Genomic DNA, 15,730 nt, shown 5'->3' on the forward strand with positions numbered 1-15,730 from the left:
CAACATCCTGCGTGAACTTATGTCATAATTAAGACGATAACCTGGATCAACAGATCTCTGGCCTCTCCTTTCATCCTTGCTCATCTTGAAAAGCCTCACAGGTGCCCTGGCTTTCCCTCCCAGCCCAGCCCACTATCTAGCACGTTAAATTACCCACCATGTTAATTACTGACTGGTTAATTCCCAGGTGTGGGTACTCACGCCAGCCGGGCGCCGCAGTTCTCGCCCTCCATGTCGGCTCCGGGCACGTTGTCGGTGTTGACGGACTCGGTCTCGCTGGTGGGCATGCTCACTGCAGGGGTCAGAGGCAGCAAAGAGAGAGGGAAGGCATCAGAGCCTGCCACAGCTCCTCAACAGTGGGTGGCTGGAGGGACTGGCTCCATGGGCAGGCCCCCAGCTGCAGCTCCTGGAAGGTTTTGGTGCCTCCCCGTGCGCGGCAGGTTGGGCACGTGGACTTCAGCAACACACAAGTTACTCAAATGCTAAAGAAAAGGGAGAAAGCAGCTCCTCTCCTTCTTTCAGAGTCATGGAAATCTTATGAATGAGAACCACTGGGAAATAAAAGTCCTGGCAAACCCAACAAGAAGCTTTTTGGTTCCTTTGAACATTTTTAAAAAATGCCTCTTTACCTGCAGCAGCCCAACCACCTCACTGCCCTCCCCAACCTTTTGTGCAATGATTAGAATACAAATAAAGGGTACCAGGATAGAGATGCATGCAGATAAACAGCTCCTGCTGGCCTGGTAGCAAATACCACACAAAGCACACTGATAGCTCATCATTTACTGGCCATGAATGTGAACACCTAGAAACTGGACACAGAGGTGCAGGAGAGAAATTCAGACTCTCTGACCCACTCAGATATTACCAACAAAGGAGCTAATGAATGTGCATTATGGTGCAGCTTTATATTGACTATCACAGCTAAAAACTGGACAGAACCTTCCAGGTTTTTACAGAAGTACCATGGAACAAACATCAAATGAAAGCAACCTTAGGTGTGAACCTCTCTCACCTAGATTCAAGAACCTGTTTTTAGCTGTTATCAAACCTCAAGATTTTATTTGCTTCTGCAGACCATAAAAATCCCTCAAACCCACACCATTTTCATTTTCCCAGCTGCCCACAGCTCCTGGATAATCTCCAATCACTCTTTATACATAATCATTCAGTTAAAGGTAGGAAAATGGATAGGATCCAACACATGTCCTGATCCCTCCTCACCCCTTTTGGAATACACAAAACAAATGAAAGAATTATACTTAAGACTGAATGATGGAGGACTTCAACAGGTCTCCCAGGGGCTTGGTAGAAAGCTTGGTAGAACTTCAGAATATATCCTGTAGTAGATGTTGGTTAAATATCTCAGATAACATGCTGTTGGAGAGATTTCTAACAGCTTCCAGGAATGTGCAACTCAGTAGTAAGAATATGGCTATTTGTGGGTCACTGGTGCAAAATGAGCCAATGTAGAGGAAATAGATTCTGCAATTCAATTAGAAATGTGCTCATGGGGCCATGGCCTCCTCTCAGGGGCTAAAAAGACATCAGAAGTCCTTTCAAAAATGTTCTGGGTTACTGCTTTGAAAACATTATGGTAGAAATGTCTCTCAAAATGAACTATTCTTCCTTTATCTCATCACAACAATTCACATACTTCCAACATACTTCTTGGGAAATCTGAAGTTCTTCTACTGTGTTCTTAGGACCACATGAAATAATGGACTCTCTAGCACTCTTGACAAAACTTTGAAATATTGTACTCTAATGGTGCCTGCTCCTTTATGAAGACAGATGTTTTAATAATCTTGTCTATTTGGAAAGACAAATTAAGGAATAAACTGAATTCATGTTCTGATATACATGAAACAGTCGAGTAAGCTATGAGAAAAAAACAACATTCATAATTAAATTTTTTTGTCCAGAGTAAGCCCTGCAGGAAAAAAAAACCAAAACACTGATATTTCACAAGTCAGTTTGGAAGATGAGGTAAAACACTTTGAAGAGATATTCAAACTTATTTGCAAATGGAAAACAATTTTGAAGACACTAGCACGAGATTGATTTGCAGAGCAGCTTGTTATCCAGAGTGCACAGAGAGGACAAGCAGCACACAAAGGCAGGCACACACATGCAGGAGAACACAAAGCTGATTTTTTGGCCAGACTGCACAGACAGACAGACAGACACACAGACAGACAGACACGTGCAGTGTGGACACAGAGCACAGTGGAACATTACCATGGCTTTCTGTGGAGTGACTAAACCAAGCAAACTTTCCTTTCTTCTCATCAGGCAAACCAGCTGGAGGGCTTCCTTTCACAGACAAGATGGTCAGTGTCAAGTACCAGGAATAAGACATCAACAGAGAACATGCAGCCAGTGACAGGCAAAAGAAAAAAACAGGGAACTCAGCTTACACATGATATCCACTTCTGTCTGAAAACTTCATCATGTGAGTTAAAAGTGCAAAATGCAAAACAAAGGTATACAGAGGTATGAAATATCACTAGCAGATCATCAGACCACAGCTGTCATTTGCTTTCTGTTTGTTTTTTTATATCCAGATCTTGAGAACCTGAACTTAATGAGTTTAAGTTTAGGGGTGGTACCCCAGAGAGTGTGTCTCATACTTCCCTGACCTTACTGCTGCAGAAAGCCAAACTTGAGTGAAGTGAGAGATGCAAGGGCTGGAGAGAGCCCATGGATCCCTTTGCTGGCACCACCTCACAGGAGCTCATCCCCCTGCACCCATGGAAAATGTTAGGGACAATCAAAAGCATTAGGATGGCATGAAGCATCAGAGGAATGGTGGTCTAGAGGATAAAGTCAGGACAGAGGGAACATTAGGGCTGAGCTCCCCAATGCCTTGTGCTCTCAGAAGCACAATCACTTCACCTGGGACCTCACACCACCTTCACTGCCAGGGGATAACCAGGAGAGCAGTGCTGTGAGATTCCTTCCTCCAGTTAACAAAACCAGAAAACAGGAGATGCTGCAGAGCAGTTGTGCATAAACTGGGGCTGAATATGAGAGGAAGTAGCCCAAATAGAGCCCAGATGGCTTTCTTATCTGACTCAGCCCTCAGGGAAGCCAGACCCTGTGCCCACACCCTGGCTCCAGCCTAGAAACAAGGCAGGCTTTTTTTGCAGTCTGGGTAATTGATTACTGGAACCAAGCACCAAGAATGCTGGTGGTAAATCCACCACAGGAATGCTTTAATCAGGAAGAGATGTTTCTTCCAAATGGTGGGCTCCAGTCCAGACCAGAGTTGTGTTTAGAACCATGGCATACAGACAATGCCACCTCAATGGCCATTTCCTCCCTGTAATTTTGGGAGTTGAGACAAAGGCAAAAAATATGCAAAGGCTGATACAAATCATGGTGGCTTTGCTTACATGGGAATCTCTCTTTTTTTGGATTTATCACTGTATCCATAACCCACTGGAGTTGATGAAATCTCCTTAATGGGAGAGCTAGATATTCTCTAGGTAGCAGAGATGGCAATTTTTTTAAAGGGAAGCGAAACAACTTTCTGAATGCAGGCAAGTTTCTCATGGTTTCAACAGAGTTGAATCATGAGGACTAATAGGTTTGATTTTCTCTCTCCAGTTCCTTCTGAAGCTTTTGCACTTTTACATCTTGCCACAGTGTGGCTCACCACTGAACCTAGACTTTTTTCTCCTGTACTGCCTCAATTCCAATTTCACATCACCGACACAGCATTCCTGCAGCAGTTAAATCAGCAACAAAAGCTGTGTAGCAGCTCCCTTTAAAAAAAAAAAAAAAAATCTGAAAAATGGTTTGTGTTATGTTAATTCTAGCCCTGAGAGCTAACAGACAGAGAAAAACAGGAGCAGAGTGTGCAGGCTGTGAGTGACTAGACAGATGTGCAGGAGCTTTGAGAGGCTCTGTTCCATGTCATGGCATGGAGCACTGACACAGCTCTGCTCCTGCACTAACATATGTCCCTCCTCCCATGAAATGCCCCATGGGCATGCAATGAATTATTGGATGGCAGGTTGCCAAAAGACAGCCAGCCACTGAAAACAGAAAGCTGGCACGAGCAAATACCCTTCTGACAGTCCTGAGATTATTTTTCCTTTGCACACTTGGAGAACAGCATTTGCTTCCTGGTTCAGAAATATCATTTCCACTGCTGCATCTTGCATTTATGAAATGCCTGTCATCTTGGCAGTGGAAGTAATTTTAATGTTCAGATTTATTTCCATGGATTATATAATGCTGTCACACTTCTTGCTGGATCTCACTTTAATGCTGTGACATTTTAAGACTCAGAGGCAATCATGCTTGCCCAGTTCCAGAAACACAGACAAAACTTTTCACAGATTTTAATGGGACATGTTAATGGGATGTTTAATGGGACATGACTTTTCAGATCTGGGCATTAATTATAAAAATGGATCCATCAGAGGTTGTTCACATTGCCTGACTTACCCTCTCTGATTTAGTTGTTTGAGTTAGGCTACAGAGGCAGATTCCTACCAGAGCTTTTCTGAATGCCATGCTGGTGTGTCCCTCAGTCCTAGGGACAGGCTAAAAAAAGACATTTATCTTACATTCCTAGGTTGAGTACCTGACTTGGAACAGCATGACTACCTAGCAGTATCCATAGTGAAGGAGCCTTGTAGTGGGTTTTCAGATTTAAAAAAAACAAAAATACATTTGATTGGCTTTTATAACATGCTTACCCAGACTCTAATTTCTCCAGTACTGTTAATGAATCACTTTGAAAAATATGGATCTAAATAACCCCTTTTCCCCACACTGGCACTTGAGGCCAGTGTCACCTGAAGTCACTTGCCCATCATTTCACCTTACTGTGTCACCTTGGCCACATGGCCAGGTTTTTCTCTGTACCTGTTCAGTTTGTGTGCCAGGGGAGTTGTAACTCTGCACTCACCTTGCCAGCCCCTCTGAGATGAAACAAGTGCTAAGTGCTATGGTTATCACTGATGCTAATGTCTCCCAAGTGGGACTCTGCACAACTGTAAAGCAAATCTAAAGAGCAAAGTGGCCCTGTGAATCCTCCAGCTGGGATTTAAGATTTCTTTTCCCATCAAGCACAACAAGAATAAATTGCAATACCCAGGCTGCTTCCTTTAGCAGTGTGTGCATCAAGTGAATGACTTTGTCTCCAGTAAAACTCTGCTTCCTGTGGTGCCTTTCATGCCCATCATTTCATGAATGAGTCTATGGGCAGAATATCAATTGACTGTTTGTTTTTTTTTTTTTTTTTTTTTTGGTAGAGAGCTCTCATTAAAATTAATATGTGAATATTGCCTAGCTTTCCTCTTCTGCCTGTTTTGAAAATGCTGCACTCATTCATCTTATTCATTAATTTAAATAAGATACAGCTTTCATTCTGCTCCATGCATGCAGTGCCTTGGGAACAATCAGTGGCTGTGCTCTTAAATGCAAGCAGCATCCAGAAGGTAAACTGCAGAGGTAAGGCATTAGTTTTCCATGGATGTCCTGATTTTGTCAGGAAAATATAGCAGATGTGACTGGGGAATTCTTTAGTGTTTTCTGCTTTGAAGAGGAGATCTCTGACAGAAAAGCTTTTACAGGAGAAGAAGAAAGGGAGCTTGAACTATGTGTAGGATCTTGGTGGTTGCATGACTGGCAACCTTAGAATGTGTCAATAAATCTAGCACAGTAAAATACCCAGAAAAATCATGAAAATACTTGGAAAAGTATTTTCTAAGGGCTCAGAGACCAGTACTCATAATGGACAGTGTTGTACACTATATTACATTAAACACATGTAACATCCACACTTTGCATAACCCAATTTTGGATTATGCACTGATGAATACAAGGAGAACAAGCTGGATTCACACTCTCACTCAAGGTCAGCCACAGAACACAGGGATAGCAATAAAGAGCCATGAAGCAATTGCCAAAAGGCTTTTGGTAAAAACATCTTTCCACCCATGACAGGCACCACAGCCACCATGTGGTGACAAGATCTGTGATTATACAGATTTATACCTTACAGAAAGGGAACAGGAGAGACTGAAATGTATTAATTGTGCTTAACAGAGCTGTCATCACCACATACAGATTGCTGCACACCTATAAGTGCATTACCTTGCTATTAATTAACCTTCCTGGGACTTGATTTTACTGTAACTCTTCAGCTAGTTTGAACAGCTGCCATTCCCCTTCTTTTTTATAGCAATATTGACAGCAATATGCTGCATTCCATGGATATTTGGAGCCCATTGCACACAGAGAATCTGCCTGCAAGGGCAGTGCAAGTAACTCTTACAATCCCATGGCCAAAGGAGGACAGCTTGGCTTGGTGCTACCAGAACACACCTTGATCTCCTGAACCTGGATCCTCCTAAAGTGATTTTCTAGTCTGATAAGTGACTTGCATAATTTTCCTTGCTAAGAGCAACAACTAAAGTGCCAAAATTTATTTGCATTTATTTGCCAGGACTTGGTTTATAGTGTTTCTTTTGCCAGTATAATTCTTTTCAGCAATCTTTCTGGCTCCCCACAGAATTCTGAAGCAATTCAAGGAAAGGCAAAGCTACTGAGGATCTAAGGCTCTTTCAACAGCATTTTGTGAACAAATCACAACAGCACATTTGGTAAGAGCTCTACCAGTTTTCTCTCTCATTCTTTTTTTAGTTGAGGAACTTGGGGCAGGCAGCAGTGCCATCAAATGCTCCTGAAACAGCCCCACAAAATTATCTGTAGGCACAAAAAGCAGAACCACCTCACTAGAAAATCAGAAGGATTCCATTCTTACAGGTGCCTTAGAAATGGGGACATGGGAGCTGCAAACACTGCAGATAATGTGTTGGGAAATGATACAAACATTGATCATGAACAAAATAACTATAACAAAGAAAGTGCCCTCCAGACAGTAAAAACAACTACAAAAATCCCCCTGCTTCTTGTGCCTCTGATAATCATGAAGTTATTCATATTTCTCACTGGCACTGTTATTAATGAAAATAGACAGGACATAGGTTTTAAGCACAAATGTGGTTTTCAGGCAGCCCTTGTGCTGCTTCCTGCAGTTCCTGTGCACGGGGAAATTCTGCATCTGCCCACCCACACAAACCTACACCTGATCAGGATCTCCAGCAGCATCTTTGCTCTTTCAGTGCATCCATCTTCCCTGCAGAGTCTGGGAGAAGCAGAAAAAAGACATTACAGCAGCTACTTCCAAGCTGATCTGCTTGGGTGACCAGAAACTCCCCAGGGAGTTCTGTGTCTGCTTTACACCTGGACTGCTCAGCAAAGTGACTGAGATGCAGCTCTGGCTGCTTTAGGACAGTCCTGCCTGCCAAAAGCCATTTCAAGGTGGGAGATGCCAGAGAACTGGCCAAGAATTTGGGATCTAGAGCACGCAGGAGGAGAGGTCAGGACAGCAGGGACTGCTTGTGGCTGCAGTGGGTGGGAGTTCACAGCTCACCATGGGCATTTCCCCCAGAGCAGGCTTGCACAACCCTACAGGCAGGAATTGTACCAGGGAGAAGGTGTATCTTCTCTGGTGTAGAAGGAAAAAATTATTCTCCAGGAGGCTGGCTCTTGTTAGGCAGAAAAACCAAACAAAAAGAGAAACCAACCAACCAAAAAAACAGCCCCCTCCAAAAAAAAAAACCCCAAAAAACCAAACCAAACCAAACAAAAAAAAAAAAAAAAAAAAAAACAAAAAAAAACAAACAAAAAAAAAAACAAAAAAAAAAAAAACAAAAAAAAAAAAACAAAAAAAAAAAAAAAACAAAGAAAAGTGAATATAAGGGAAAAACTGCAGAGATGGTAGGAAAAAAAAAAGACTGAGAATTTTCATCTGAAATACCACTCTGCCAGCTGGAAGAGTAGTGTGTGCTCCCTGCATTTGAGAAAACTCAGTTGAGGAGTAGTGTTTAAGATATTTAAGCATTAATCTCAGGAAGAAAAGCAGCAAGGCCCTGTCCATCTGAACAGACAGGGCCTGACTGAGATGAGTTCTCTCATTTAGACATTTTCTAATGGCAGGATTCACGTGGGATGTGTGAGAAGGCTTAGGGATGATGCTTGCCTTGATGGCAAACAATCAAGCAATTCACTTCACTGATCAACAGATACAGCAACACACACATGAGATTTCTCCAGAAAAAAACACTGGCCCCTTGGAGCTGAATTTTTACACTGAACAGATTCAGTTCAGCCTCATGGCCTGAAATGGAGCTCACCTCCCCTATTCCCAAGTGGGCACAAAATTCTGTTTTGAAACCCTGGTCTGTTACATTTCTTTTTGTGCCTAGTAAATAAAATGCTTGTGATTTTGTGTGCTGCTGCTGCATGTGGTGTTCTTTCAGACACTTTCACTAACATAATGACTAGTCTGATACTAGACTCTATTATCACAATATCATATGAGTCAGAAGCATGAGACATGCTAGCTGGGCAGGCTGTGTATTACTGTGCAGCCAGGAGAAAAGCAAAAAATTGAAGCTAAAGAGACTTGCCCCTAAAGTCAGCTTGTCAAACATATGATTAAAGCTTTTCTACCTCTTGTGCAAGGCACTGAGAATAGCTGAGCCAAAGAAAGAGACATTTCATAGCTTGAAATAATAGATTCCTGGTTTGCAAATACTTCCAGCATGCAGGAGAGTGAGGGACTGATAACAACAGCTTGAGTTAAGCTTAGTGTGGGCAGGTGTTATGCAAGCTTCCCTCACACAGCTGTGTTAAAACAAGTCATTGGTGACCTGGCATAGCCCTGTTATTCTGCTCCTGCTGCTTCAAGCAGCCACACAACACACTTACATTTTGAGCTGCACATCTGTGAGGATCCAGCAGCTCTGCCTCTGCATCCTTGTTCTGCTTAACCCTTCTGCTGCCTCAGAGTGGGGATTTTACTGCAGCTGGTAACATCCTGATCTAAAGGGATCCCTGTCCTTGGGCTCACTGCAAGTCCTTTATAGTTTTATAAACCTAGAGGGACCTGTGTGAGTGCTGCCCTTCCCCAGGTGGAAAAGAAGAGAGATGCATCACGCTGTGATTTGTGACCTTCACAAACGGGGATGAGGATGTGAGCAGCCCTAGGAGCACCTGTGGGCACTAAAGCTCAGCTTGAATTTATGCCTCAGGATCTGAAAGGCCAATTCTCTGATCTGTTGCCCTGTCTCCAAAACCCTGCAAACTGAAGAGCTGCTGCAATCAGCAGGCAGACTCAGTGCCACAACTATTTTCAGTTCAGTTCCTCAGTTGGAAACATTTTCCTTCCCCCGCCACCTCTCCAGGCTTGATGTAGTCTGTGAGATAACTGGCATGGAGAGACCTGCTTTTCTCCCCAGGAGCAAATAGAAACAGGGATTTTTTATCTCAGCAGCAGCCAGGACAATTTCTGGTTCCATCACACTCCTTTAAGACATTCAGCTTGCAGCATCAGCATTGAAGGTTCTTCTTGTGCTAAATTCTCCTGCGTGCCTTTGGAGTGACCACACTCAGTTGCCTTTTCTGAGGCACTGGATGACATTTCTGACACCCCATTTGGGATATTCCTTCCAACTATCACACTGCAAGGGTATGAGCCACAGCTGTATACTTGACCTGTCAGTGCACAGTGAAGTTTTTGGGTATGATGAGGTGTCTAAACTGGCATTAGATAAATGTGCTCAGTCAGCTGAACCCCATCTTTACAAGTCTTGATTTCCTGTAAAAAGGAAATACATACAACACACTTTTAAATTCTGTATATACAGTGCCAGACACACTGTGGTTTTGATCTCGGCTGACATTACTGCAATAAAACCAATTCTCATCCCCAGCAGTGGCTTCTAACTCAAAGCACATGCTTCATGTCCCTCAGCTACTGCTCCTGAGCACCACAGCCTCTCTCCTGACACTCTTCCACCACACCAAACAGTGCTCAGGAGCTCAGCCACCAGTCCTGCTCACCAGTGCTTTCTTCTACATCTGCAATGGCAACTTGTTTTAAAACTGACCATGGGCCATTCTCACTGACCTCAGCAGCATCTGCTGAGTGTTCCATAGTTTTTAAAACCACTTTCTAAGTGTCCTTGCAAAGATTTAAGAGCACACTTTAGGCATTTGCTTTAAAAATGAAATACAAAGTGGTCTTGCTCTATGAATACTCATTTTGGGGGTTTGTGGTATTTCTTCCAGTGCTTTCTATGCCTCTCTAACCATAGGAAATAAAACAATTCATCAGAAGGTGTGGCAAAGTCAGCTTTCTCACAGACTAATGTCCTCTCTTGAGGAGTAGAACCAGTGTCACTGGATTAATCTTCAAGAAACACTTGCCAACAGGGCAGGTAGAGATCAATTTATTTGCACAAAGTTGTCTTCCCCAGCTATATAAACAATGGATTCCCTCTAAAGCCTTCAAAGGTATTTCTGTGTAACAAACTGGTATGTAAGAGGATTCCTACATCAACACAAGTATCTCTTCCAGCAGTCAGTCCTTGCTAGGGAAATGGCTTTTTGTAGTGGATAAAATTAATTCCTTATCAACATTAATGCCAGCCTCTATATGCTACAGCTGGTCACAGCCCACTGCTCCAGCAGCTCTCAGGATAAAGCTGTTTGTGCTTAGGACACAAGAGCCAGGGAAGGGAGGAACTGGAAGGACCTGTGGGTTGACAAAGACAAGCCAAATTTTCATCTGCAAGAGAGCAAGAGCATGTGCAGATCACCAAAACTTTTTCAGTCAGAGAGGATGTTATAAGAAGAGTTTTTTTCCCCCAAGATGTAAACTACAGTAATCTGGAATCTTATTTAATTGCTGTAACCTCTGATGCCTGCAAGGCATATTTTGTTTGGTTAGAGGGATTTACCTACCCTAGCAGTAAGTTATCAGCAAAGAAGGAAGGGGAAGAAGGTTTTCAAATGGTTTCTTGCTCTTTGTTTTGTGGTCAAAGCCTTCTTTGAGACAGAAAGAAAGAAAGAAAAACTGGGAAGTTGTGAAATCTACAGGACAATGAACTTAAAAGCTGCTTTTGCTAAAGGCTGGGTCGTTAAATTAAATTTAACAAGAACCAGAAAACCAGACCTTTTGATTCACTAGCATGGAGTGAACCATCCATACATTCAGGGGAAAAAGAAAACTGTATTTCTTAATATGATTAACATGATTCCTGTGAATTGCCAGAAGAGAAAACAGTTTAAAACCACCCTGATCAAACTTGGAAATGCCTTATGTGATGCAATCCAGGGTCAAAATTCTGCTTTTTCTGCTGTAGAGGTAGAAAAAAAGTGAGAGCCTGTGCCACTGGAACTGTGGGGATGGGTGATCCTGAGAACATTATCTGGCTTTTCTGTGTCTTTTTTTTTTAACTGAAAAAAGGGGCCAGAACAAGATTTCACTCCTATCCAAATATCCCCCTGCATGCACATATTTCAAGAATCAATGTTGTAGCTGAAGTATTTTAAAGCATAATTAAACCACCAAGTTTACAACTTTGCTTTGTTGAGAAGACTAACTTTTTTCCCAAGTATTTCCTCTTGGAAAGGAAGAAACACACACAAAAAAAAAAAAAAATCAAGGAAAAGAATCTACTGCTTCCTTGTTTTTTCACTCACAATAGGAAAAAAAATGGCAGCATATGAAAAGAGTCAGGAAGAAAATCTACTCTCAGTTTTGATCTTATTCCAGTAGGAAAAAGTCAAATGTTGACATCACAGTTTGTCAACATCGATGAAAGGTGGAAGAAAAATCACCCTAACACCCTAAATGATCTTTTTTTTGTTACTTGAGCTGCACAGAAAATATACAATGAAAATGATGTTTGGAAAAATAGCAGTTTTACTTTCACTTACATCACTGAAGGTCATTGCCCTGTGTGCTCTGCTACCACAGCCACCTGCAGGGTCACTGTAAAGCCTCACAAATGCTCTTTTTTTTATTTTTATTTTTATTTTTATTTTTTTTAAATTTTTTTTTTTTTTTATGGTCTTCTGAAATACATAGCTTTTCCTTTTTAGGATATCAGAGTTTACCTGGATCAGATCACACATTTATTTCAGTATAGTTATGGAAGCCTCATGCTTGCAATGACAGTGGGTGGAATTCATGCCAGATCCAGCTGCATTTTAGCCAGTGGAATATTGCACTCACATGGGGCAATTTTTGAGTGCTGGTGTTGGCATGTTTTGTAATTGACCTTGGATGAAACCCACTGCAGCCCAAGTCCTCACCCAGGCAGAATCCTCAGAAATTTCAGCACAATTTTTGCCTGAGGACTGTAGGAGTGATTCAGCCTAATGTGAGAACTAATGTCCTAGAAGCTTTTTCTAGGCAGCATCCTAATTATAGACTCAGGCTCGACATCTGTAGCACTTTGCAACCTGAGCTTCTCTGTGAAGAAGCACACAACAAAAGCAAAGCTGACTTATCATTTACAAAGGCCTTTTATTAGGTGTCCTCAAGCTCTGGTATTTAAATTAAGAGCAGCATATGAGCTGCTCCAAAGGATGACAAGGTAGGAAGGTGCCACAGGGATTGTTTTCTGCTGGGTTCAGCACAGAGCTGGGAGCTGCCATCACTCCTGCCCAAGCAAACCATGCTTTGGAACCTCTGAACATTAATTAATACATGGGTTTTTCCCCCCTAGAACAAACTGGTGACACAGTGTACACCGTATAAAAGCACTTCTGTTGTCCCTCTGTCTCCAGGTGAAGGGGAATAGATCCATCCCAGTCACTAAACTTGTGAAATGCCTACAAAGTGTTGGCACTGCAGCTAAGCTCCTCTTGGTTACCAGATGATTGTTTTCCACACCAGTGGACAATGACAAAAGTAGAAGAGATTGTGCTTTCTTCCTCTCTAGATGAGGTTTTGACAGATAATAAATCATTTCACAAGGCTGGCATTGATTATTTAAATATGGAAAGCAAATTGCAGCCACATTCTATGATGCCTTTCTCAAGCCACCAACTGGTATTGGAGGAATTAAATTGATAAACACTCCATTATCCAGCCAATTCTCTTTTGTTCAGATGATCCTAAATTCCATGCAAGCCCCCTGTGGGATTTTTTTAAATTGCTTTTTGACAATATCTGTACCTGCCTGTTGAGGGGTGGTTGTCCATGTCCTTCCATGTGTGTGTAAAATACCTCAGGACAGATTCTAAGGATGAAACTAGAATGATACAGGATGAACTAATTTGCTGTTGATAGACAAGTTCAAGTATCCTCTGCTAAACAAAAATTAACTCAGAACATCTTTTTGCTCTTACAGAAAGAAATCAGAGGTTTTAAGGCAGTGGGGGTCAGGACAGGATGTAAAATAGATAAATTTGAAATATCCACTCTCTCAATTTCCCCTCTGCATCTTCCCTGTTAATTCCCAGCTGTGCACTAAACACATGATTTGGAGGCCACAGAGCAGGCTGACATATGAAATTACTAAATGTACAAATGGAAAAAAATGTATAAATTGAAAAAAATGTACAAATTGATGTTGGTGCTCTTTTATGTTGGTATCATGATTAGATCTGTGCATAAAGCTCTCTCTATCCAGCAGCTCCACATCTTTCCCAAAGGCTTGCACAGAATTTAGTGACAGCTTTGGTCCAAGTCAGTGGCAGATATTCTGTACATAACCTCACTGAAATCAGCTCAGCCTCCTTGTGGTGCATAAACTGACTGTGCAAAAGGAAGTCAAGTCAACAGGAATTGGATAAATAAATCCTAAAATGCCTGGACTTTTAGGGACAGGTGGTAATACTTTTTTCCCTGTTACATAATAGAGTCAAACTACTACTGGAGGTCTTGGGAATAAAGCCCTGTTTGGGCTGAAATTACTAAGGCTTCTATTTCTAGAATTTTAAAGCTCTTCCCTTCTCCTGTTTAAAGTACCATCTCTCCTGTTCTCATGTATGGCCTGATGTACAGAAGCACAAAGTGTTTCCATGAAATATACAGATTTTCCAGAAGCTGTAATGGTCTAAGAGGTTCCAATTTCTTCTGAAATTTTTCTTTTTCTGCTGAAAACTTCTTCCTGGTCTCAAAATAATTATTTTCCAGGGAAGACTCTTATAAACCTGTGATTAAATGCAGTCTACTTCCCAGTTATGGTGATGCTCAAAAATAGCAGTTTGAAACAGGTTGAAAGAGCAAAAAATTAGGTTGTCTCTGATTTCTTAGAGACAGTGAACTCAGATATTAATGAACATTTCCAAAGGTCACTAAGGCAGTACAGAAATTCTCTGAAGGTGAAGACTGAAGACTATTTCTTCTTAAACTGCTTAATTTTTCAATACACATTTTAAAACCTGCCTGTATGTCTGTACTTTTTGTCTTCAATTGTGCACTATTCCCACTTCAGCAGAGGCAGAAGTCTGCATGTACAGACACACACCTTCCATTATTTAATGCACCATCTGAAATATTATATGATTTTGATAGGCAACATATTGATTTGTACTGGGGTTTTTTTTTCTGCTGTGCTACATGAAAACTTAATTTTCTTGAAGAATGATTAGACTTTTAACTTTAGTGGGGTAAGCTACTTGCAAATTGGCTCTTGAATTAACAGTACCATGTTGGATGTGACTTTAAAAGAAGAATTCATTGTCTTGAATCATGGGCTTTTCTACTTTTAGGGACTCTGCTGACATTAGTGAGGTAATACTGAACTGGATAATAGAACTGAAATAGAAGGAAACACAGGGAGGACAAAATCTGAGCACTCAGAAACATCAAATTGCTTTGCCCTGCCCATTCATAGATTATTTGTGGCCCCACTGCAGTCTGTGGGAGTTTTGCCAATTAATTTTGATATTAGAGAGGAGAATCTGGGTTGGATTGAGGTTTTCTGCTCCTGCCCACAGCAGCAGATGCATTCCAGACCACTCTCAGGAAGGGAAAACAAAAGTGCAAATTCCCAGTAACTGTGGCAACAGGAGGGAAGGTTTTCTTTGCTGTGGTGCAATTTGGAATTCAGGAGCTGTTGTGTGACAGGACGTGTTTCTCCCCTCTGTCAAATTAATGCTTTCTCCCCGTGTGGCAGCACAGAACAAAAACCATCAGCACCAGCAGCCCCCAGAAGCCTTTCCACGTTTCCCACCTCACAGCTGTCACAATGGCAAACCCATGTTTGCAAACAACGGGGGAAAAGTGCCTTAAATGTGGCACTTCCTCAAAAGAAAGGCAATTAACACAGCCTGCTCCATCAGTGTCTCTCCAGGAGAGCCACAAGTGGTGATGAGCTCCCTCAGCAAAATGCCAACACCTCTGCTGTGGACAGAAGTGCTAAAGATGCACAGCTTGTCCAACTCTGGTGGCATCCATCTTCCTTTTTACCCTTTCCTTCACTAATGTCCTCTCTGTTGTATCCTTGGACTTGATAACTTCATTAAGGTTTCAGAGCCTCAGGAAAGCAGCAGCATATGCAAAATGTGACCAGTGATGCCCCAAGGACTGTCACAGGCAGCCACCCCAAAAGGGGAGGCAAGTGAGATGCTCTTCCCTTTCACAGGAGGCAGTGCCCTTGCTGACAAGCAGGCAGCACTCTCTACAGAGTTAAAAGACAGCAAAACCTGCCTCTGTGTAGCTGCCAAGGACAGAAGAGAGGCTGGAAACATATGTTCCCTGTGTTTGGGATGATTCAGTTGAGGTAGACTACCTGGGTCAGAGCCCAGGTGGTGCAAACTGCTGAGTCTCAGAACTTACATTAGCTGAGTCTCCAGATTAGGAAGTATTTCTTATTTGAACTCCTGAACTATTCTGATACTC

At 42.1% G+C, this 15,730-nt stretch overlaps 1 protein-coding gene across 1 annotated transcript in view; it reads right to left on the reverse strand.

Moving 5' to 3' along the window:
* Positions 1-15,730, reverse strand: part of CACNA1C (calcium voltage-gated channel subunit alpha1 C) — a 419,556-nt gene that overhangs the window by 110,837 nt on the left and 292,989 nt on the right. Inside the window, exon 10 of the mRNA XM_056511189.1 lies at positions 202-292. Coding sequence (XP_056367164.1) covers positions 202-292 — 91 coding nt within the window. The remainder of the gene's footprint in view (positions 1-201; positions 293-15,730) is intronic.

This window comes from Oenanthe melanoleuca, chromosome 1A (genome assembly GCF_029582105.1).
Source record: "Oenanthe melanoleuca isolate GR-GAL-2019-014 chromosome 1A, OMel1.0, whole genome shotgun sequence".
In the NCBI taxonomy this organism is placed as follows: domain Eukaryota; kingdom Metazoa; phylum Chordata; class Aves; order Passeriformes; family Muscicapidae; genus Oenanthe; species Oenanthe melanoleuca.